Here is a 6,808-nt window from a genome sequence, read left to right as displayed (position 1 = left end):
TCCGTTCATTATATTATCAACCCCAAACGATAACCAAACGTATACTTTGAAGAATTCCTTCAAATTACCAAAACCTTACTTCCCATGATATCCTCCCATAGAAATATAGAAGTATCTGCAATTATTCTATCTGGGCATCCAACTTATCCCATTCAATTCAATCAAATCCAATAAATCTGCTACAACGAATTAGTCAGGGCAGCATTCGCCTGTTGAAGAATGCATGAATCTTGAACAAGAGCCAGATATAAATCCCAAATATCTGTCTAAGGTAACGAACCAGACAGTGGGCCTTGATCACTTGCTTCAGCAAATAATTTTACTTTTTTCAACTACTTAGATTCCGCTTACTATGATCGATATCAATACATGTGTATTCAATTTTAAATGACATACATACAGTTATTTCGATTGTTCTAGCAAATATCTCTTTTTCGCTTTCTTTACCATATAAAATTTGGTTTATGGTGAATATATGTGTAAGCGTTGATTTTTCATGAATACCTTGTATGAAGCACAATCAGAACTTTCAATTTGCACATTTTTGCTGAAGGCACCAAAGAGCTATCTCGAATATTTTTCAAGTTATGGACAATTTTCGGTTGAAAACATATCATTTTCAAAATTCTATCAATCTTTTCAAACAAAAAACGTCCTCACAGTTTTTTCACCTTAAACAGAGAAAGAAATAATCTTTTGAATGCCGACAAAAGATTGAAAATCCGTTTGCGCCTTTCTGAGATATCGGCATTTGAAAACAACCATTTTTTCGAAGAAAATTTCTGATAACTCTGTAACCATAAGAGATAGAACAGTAGTTTCTTCGGCAAAAAGTTGCGCAATCAAAAGTTCTAAAAGTGCTCGGAACAAAGTTTTTGCGAGAAATTATCGTATAAAAAGTTATCAAGAAAAAACTGATTTTTCAGTACCACCCTAACTTTTGTTTTTAAAAATAAATCATAACTCGCGAACCATAAGAGATAGAAATTTGGGTTCTTCGGCAAAGTTGCTCCAAATCGGTTGTTCTAAAATATTGTAGAACATTGTGTAGTCCTAAATGCGTCAGCAAAAAAGTTTATGTGCTGATCTCGTAAACCATGTGGGCCACCCTAATTTTACATCTCTGAAAAAAATGTCTGAAACATATGGAGAAACTTTGCCGAAGACACCATATATCTAAAATTGACGGTTTAGGCGCAATCATTTTTGTCTTCCTAGATATGGCTCTGGGACCAATGTGCAGTGGACAACAGTACGCGAACATTTAGACGCTAAACATAGAGGGAGTCAAATTAGTGAAGAGTGAAGAAGAACGATTTAAGTGAACTGACAACATAAGACGAAATGAGTGAAAAAATGAAGACCTGGTTAAGCGTAGCAATTTTGCTAACATCGTTAATAGTGGGATACCTGCTGTGGGTATGCCTAAAAGAAGAAATTAGTGACATTCACCTCTTACGATGTTGAACATTTACACAACCAGAACCTGAACATAGTGCAATGCGTGTGTGTCAAACCGCTCGAGAAGCATCGAAAAGGTAGCATTGGCCAAGAGCAGACTTATGCGTGACATCAACTGAAACCGCCGCTCTTCCAGAACCAGCACATGCAGCGAAACAACAGGTGGCGATGGACACTGGCAGTAAACGATAAGTAGAACAAATCTTTATAAATCTCCTAATGTTATGCCGAAAAGGGTCATTATCGAAAAAGTAGGAATTCTACTAAAAATAGAACAGCATTTTAGAAAATCTATAAATCAAAATATTTCTAGTAACACTCTTGACACACATTTTAATAAGGCTATTAATTTATTCGCTGAAATAGATGAGCTTCTTTTAGAAAACCAAGACGAAATTCCAGATAAAGAATTTTTTACTTTTACTAGACAATCAAGAAACGCAATAGAATATATTAAAGAAAGTGTCCGAGTTAGGAAAGTTCTTAAGTGTCAAGTAAAATAAAATTCATTCCTATTCGTAACTCCACACCGAGTAGTCGCATTGTGAAGATATATCTCAATATCCGAAGTCCGATCTGCCTCAGCTTGCTAATATTACTTCACCCCGAAGAATCAAAATAACATACAGATCATCTCCATGCCGCATTTCATAGAGCTAAAGAAGCTCGAGCGTTCCATGAGAGAGAGAGAGAGAAAACACGAGACACAGTGAGTATTCGTGTAAACGCATATAATGAGTGAGATATTTGGGTTTTATATAGTGGCGAACTCACTCTAATCGAACTTTTATCATCTACGATGGCCCAGATTACTGCTGAAGATCAAGCTCGGGTTGCTCCGAAGCTCCGTCTGGCTCGAGACTTCGTTGATTCGATGAATCAACAAATCAAAAACCTGGTGACCGGTGGGTTGACAGAAGCCCAGTCCATTGAAGCAGAACAAGGGAGAACACGAAGGATGTGGTTGTACGCGGAATTGGATCAAATCCAATTCAAGAAATGAAAACTTATCCTCTACAGTGGTTCGTTGCTAATAACTGGGGAAAGCCACCGATAACTTTGCCCGGCCCACGTGATGGAGCTGGAATTAATGATTACTACCATGTTATCACGAGCTCTTACAGGAGAGAGTCCGTCTCTGTGAACGCGGTTATGATTTTCTTAAATATGTTGTGTCAAATTACCAGAGGGGTGCTCAGATTTGACTGGGTTTCATTGGGTGTGTTGATCGGATACGAGGGTAGAACGGTAATTCCCCTGAGCATGTTTTCTCCAAAATTCACCAAGACAAGTACAAATATAGGATCCAGCCAGGCAGCAGTTTCGGAAGACTCCTTGTATGACCTCGCCTTACTCATCCTCGGAGGTTTTCGCATCCATCTCGCTACAAACCAAGCATATATTGATCGTCTCCAAACTGCTCTAAAATCTCAACTAATCACCCCGGACTTTGTTGATGGGGTAGAAGTGGCAGTGACTAATTTTGCACAACTCTACGTAGATCCGGAATTTATTAAACTTGTTTGCGGGATCGACATGTTCTTCTCAGTGTTCCCCCATCATCCACGTGCCAAGCTCCGGTTCGGAACCCTCATCATGTCCCACAAGGATTGTACAGGATTATCCGCCATCACCTCAGGCTGTGAGTTGATGAATTATACTACTAAGGTATTCTCAAGATGGTTAATGACTCCGGTCCTAAGAGCCGACATGAACAGGATGACGGTTCCTGGACAGGAGATCTGCATCCCGTATTCCTACAGCCCATACTTATCTGGGTTAGGAATTGTAGACAAAAGTCCCTACTCAGCTTCTCTCAATTGTGGACTTCATATGTTCACACATATGATTGGTTGCGCCATACCTTTGGCCCGGTCTGTAAATGCGATCTATTTTCAGCCGTCGGGTCTTCAATCCATCATAGATAACGCGATTTTATTCATCTACGCACACTCTTGCACCAGCGCTCTGCAGATGCAATTCTTCAGGGCTTCGGAGGTTGCGACAGTAAAAAAGGCAGAAGAGGAAGCCCGGCAATTCGTTGAGGAAATGAGGAAGAAACTCCATCAGTTTCAAGATGTCGAAGAAGATCCAAACCACCAAGGAGATGATGAGGCCTCCCGGGATGAATCACAACCAAGCTCACCGAGTAGTGTGGAAGGGGGTGGTGATTTAGATGATCTGGAAGGAATTCAAGAAGCTGGTGGAGCAGAGTTGGAAGAACCGACCAGTCGGGATGCACTTGACTGGTATATGTACATTATGAAGTTCTACCATGGTTCCATCCCACAACGAATGCGACCTGTAGCGTATGATCGGTGGTCCAAACTGACCGATGTTCGACCCAACACTGTTGGAGAGTTCGTGAAGAAAATGAGCAAGGCAGGAGGATGCCAGGTATAATCCCGACAGGATAGGGATGTCAACAGATCTTCATCAATTTAACTAGAAGTAAGCACCTCTTTATGTGCAACCCATTTAAAACTGTTATATATAACTCTTGTAATCCTTGACATGAAAAAAAAATAATGATTTGGGTTTATTCTTCGAGTGGCGTGAGGTGAGAATTGTTGGTCTCGTATAGCGAGCTGTAGGTACTCAACTCGAGTGAAGTGACTCTCTATTTGATTTACACGGTTACCCAACGAACATATCCACCAAAGGTTGAACAAATCACTCTAAAGCATATTTTAGCTGAATAAACTGTTGTTCAGCTACTAATGTTCTTCACTACTTCACTCAAGTCAAGAATTGTCATCTAGCTATACGAGACCGGCAATTTTCACCTCACGCCACTCGTAGAATAAATTATTATTATTATTATCTTTGTTTACGAGATTTGCGGGAATTACCCCAATTACGTCGATTTGTAGCGAAGTTAAAAAAGCTCGACTCGAATGAGATCAGATCCTATTGGATTAATACGGTTAATCATCTCATTTCAATTCATTAGAAAGTAAGCTTAAATACGTGTGAGCGTACATGCTCACTGTATGGAATCGCATTTGGATCCAAGACAACCCATGGATGAAACATAAAGAATGGGTCGAAAAGTGGGAGGATCTCCCCTATCTCAACAAGAAACAAGATCAAGAATGTGGTAGCATAATCGGAACACATGGTGACCCCGACAGTAAACACAATGAAAGTACCAAATAGCGTGATAATTGTGTTAATAGTTTCTCTGATAGGATTTTGTCTGATAGTGTATATTTATTATCAACTACTGGTTGAACTAAAGGCAATCACAAGAAGTGCATCACTAATTAACCAGCTAAGTGATTAAAAGTGAATAAGTGAATACCTACAGCAAGAAAATAGAAGATTGTGATTCAACAACAGCAGCAGCAACAACAGACTCAGGAATCGGACCTATGCATGTTATTGCAACCTGCATGACAGTGTGCTATAATCGCATTCACCCAAAACATCTTTTCCTCATCTATCAGCATAAGCAATAAAACGCACATAACATTTTCCAGAACAGAATAGGTCAGGTCCGCATAGGCGCAAACGATGGCCTCGGTGCAGCGCGCATAAGCACTTTGCACCGACGCTCTCGAGTGCACATGTTTTGCTGACTACACTTTACTCGTTGGTGGTCAAGTTTCAACCCAAAAATGCTATTGCCGAAATATTGTCACCGCCACCCCAGGGGTCTATGTTCGATTGACAATGTGTTTGTATGAAACGATTGATCTGTTACCAAATAAAAGGAACGCAAGTTCCAAGACTCGGAATATTCTTGTTCTGACCAGGAGACTATGTGTTTCAATGCATTCCGATGCATACCGAAACTTCCCTTAACACTCTGTACCACAGATACTGCTAACCACTTGGGATAGTTGATGGGCCAGTCAACAATTAGTTTGATATCCTCCATAGTCTTCGGTCGGACTATGTGATGGCGACCGCGCGAATCTGAACCGGCAATCTTTGGACGAGAAAACAGTGCGTGACCGAGTAAAGGTGCAAAATTCTCGTTAGAAAACGATACAGTAAAAATCAAAAGTTGAATGAAAAATCTAATTCAGTTAAGTGAAGAACAGTGCTAGACCAACATGTGAAAGGGGCGGAAGAGCCTAATTCTTGAAGTTACACAGAAATCAAGTAATAAGTGCAACGGACCATGTCGTCCCATTGATGCTACAACTAGATAACTCGAAATTTGAAATTTTTGACTTCAATATGCCAAAACATTTTTCTTAATTAGATCTGTAAAATACCTACAGCTCATAAGCGTGTGATTCAAAATACACAAGTTAAAGTTTATTTTTGAACCATATCCTCTGCGATTAACCGTCACCTTGTAAAACGGTCTTATTTTCAAAGTTGCACATCCCAAAATTTTGATTTTCGAGTTATCTAGTTGTAGCATTAAGGGGACGATGTGATGGCAATACGACACATGTAACACAGTGCAACACGAGAAAAAATACTTTGCAAATGGTCCAATAAAAAAATCTGGTGCTGTGAAGCTGAAATACCCTTATCATAGTGTATTTAGACGAATCGTGATATAAAAAATGGGTAAAACGCAAAGTAAATCACATGTGGAGCATAATAATGACCCACAAATTCGAATTATAAACAATCAGTCTACACACACCGAACTAATCGAAAATCAAGAGGTCTATTTAATGGTGATTCTAGTGTTAGTTGCTATCCAATTGGCACTTACCATGTACCCCGAACGCATTTGTAGTACTAGCTACTATACGAATACATCTCTAGGCGCTGTCGCATAGAAAAACCCCCTTTCGCACTAAACCGCAAAAACATCAGCATTTTCAACGATGCAACCTTTCGAACTCCACAGTTCAAACTTGGACCTCCTCGAGATCCACCACCAGTTGGTCTCCGACCAACACCCCTCCGCACGTACTGGCTTAGTTCAGCACGGGCTTTACGTCCCTCCTGAATTCCTGTCCCGCACATTCTGCCAGGCTTACTGTCTGGATTATCAACCCAACCCGAATTCCAAACTGGTTACCGTCGCAAAATCTGCTATCTCATCGATCCCAGGTTTGTGTTACGTGACCTCCCTAAACACCGACTTGTCCCAAACCATCGACATTGTTTCCAAACTCGGCCTTTTCCCCCACACTAACTCGACCAAAAACTTTTATATGCAAGGTAAACTCACCAACTACGGTTCCCATTTTCATATGGAACGAAACCACGCCCCTATTTCCGGTGTCAGCCGTGTTGGTTGGAAGTTTTCTTTGTTCTCCTTCATTCGCGGTACAATAATCGGTACCGTGTGCTATTTCACCGGCGCCTTCGTTGGTTCTCAGCCCGAGTTTCGAGCTGCATATGAAGCTCAGTTCGACGCAGCAAAGACTCT

At 40.5% G+C, this 6,808-nt stretch overlaps 1 protein-coding gene across 1 annotated transcript; it reads left to right on the top strand.

The window, feature by feature from the left end:
- Positions 1 to 2,708: 2,708 nt before the first annotated feature.
- On the top strand, positions 2,709 to 4,173 carry LOC110676031. Its single transcript, XM_021842437.1, has 2 exons — positions 2,709 to 3,772; positions 3,835 to 4,173. Exons 1-2 carry the CDS (start codon positions 2,725 to 2,727, stop codon positions 3,876 to 3,878), a joined length of 1,092 nt encoding a protein of 363 aa, XP_021698129.1. The 5' UTR covers positions 2,709 to 2,724; the 3' UTR covers positions 3,879 to 4,173.
- Positions 4,174 to 6,808: the final 2,635 nt, after the last annotated feature.

Source organism: Aedes aegypti, chromosome 1 (assembly GCF_002204515.2).
Source record: "Aedes aegypti strain LVP_AGWG chromosome 1, AaegL5.0 Primary Assembly, whole genome shotgun sequence".
Taxonomy (NCBI): Eukaryota; Metazoa; Arthropoda; class Insecta; order Diptera; family Culicidae; genus Aedes; species Aedes aegypti.
The sequence above is the reverse complement of the archived record's forward strand: the minus strand, read 5'-3'. Positions and strand labels throughout refer to the sequence as shown.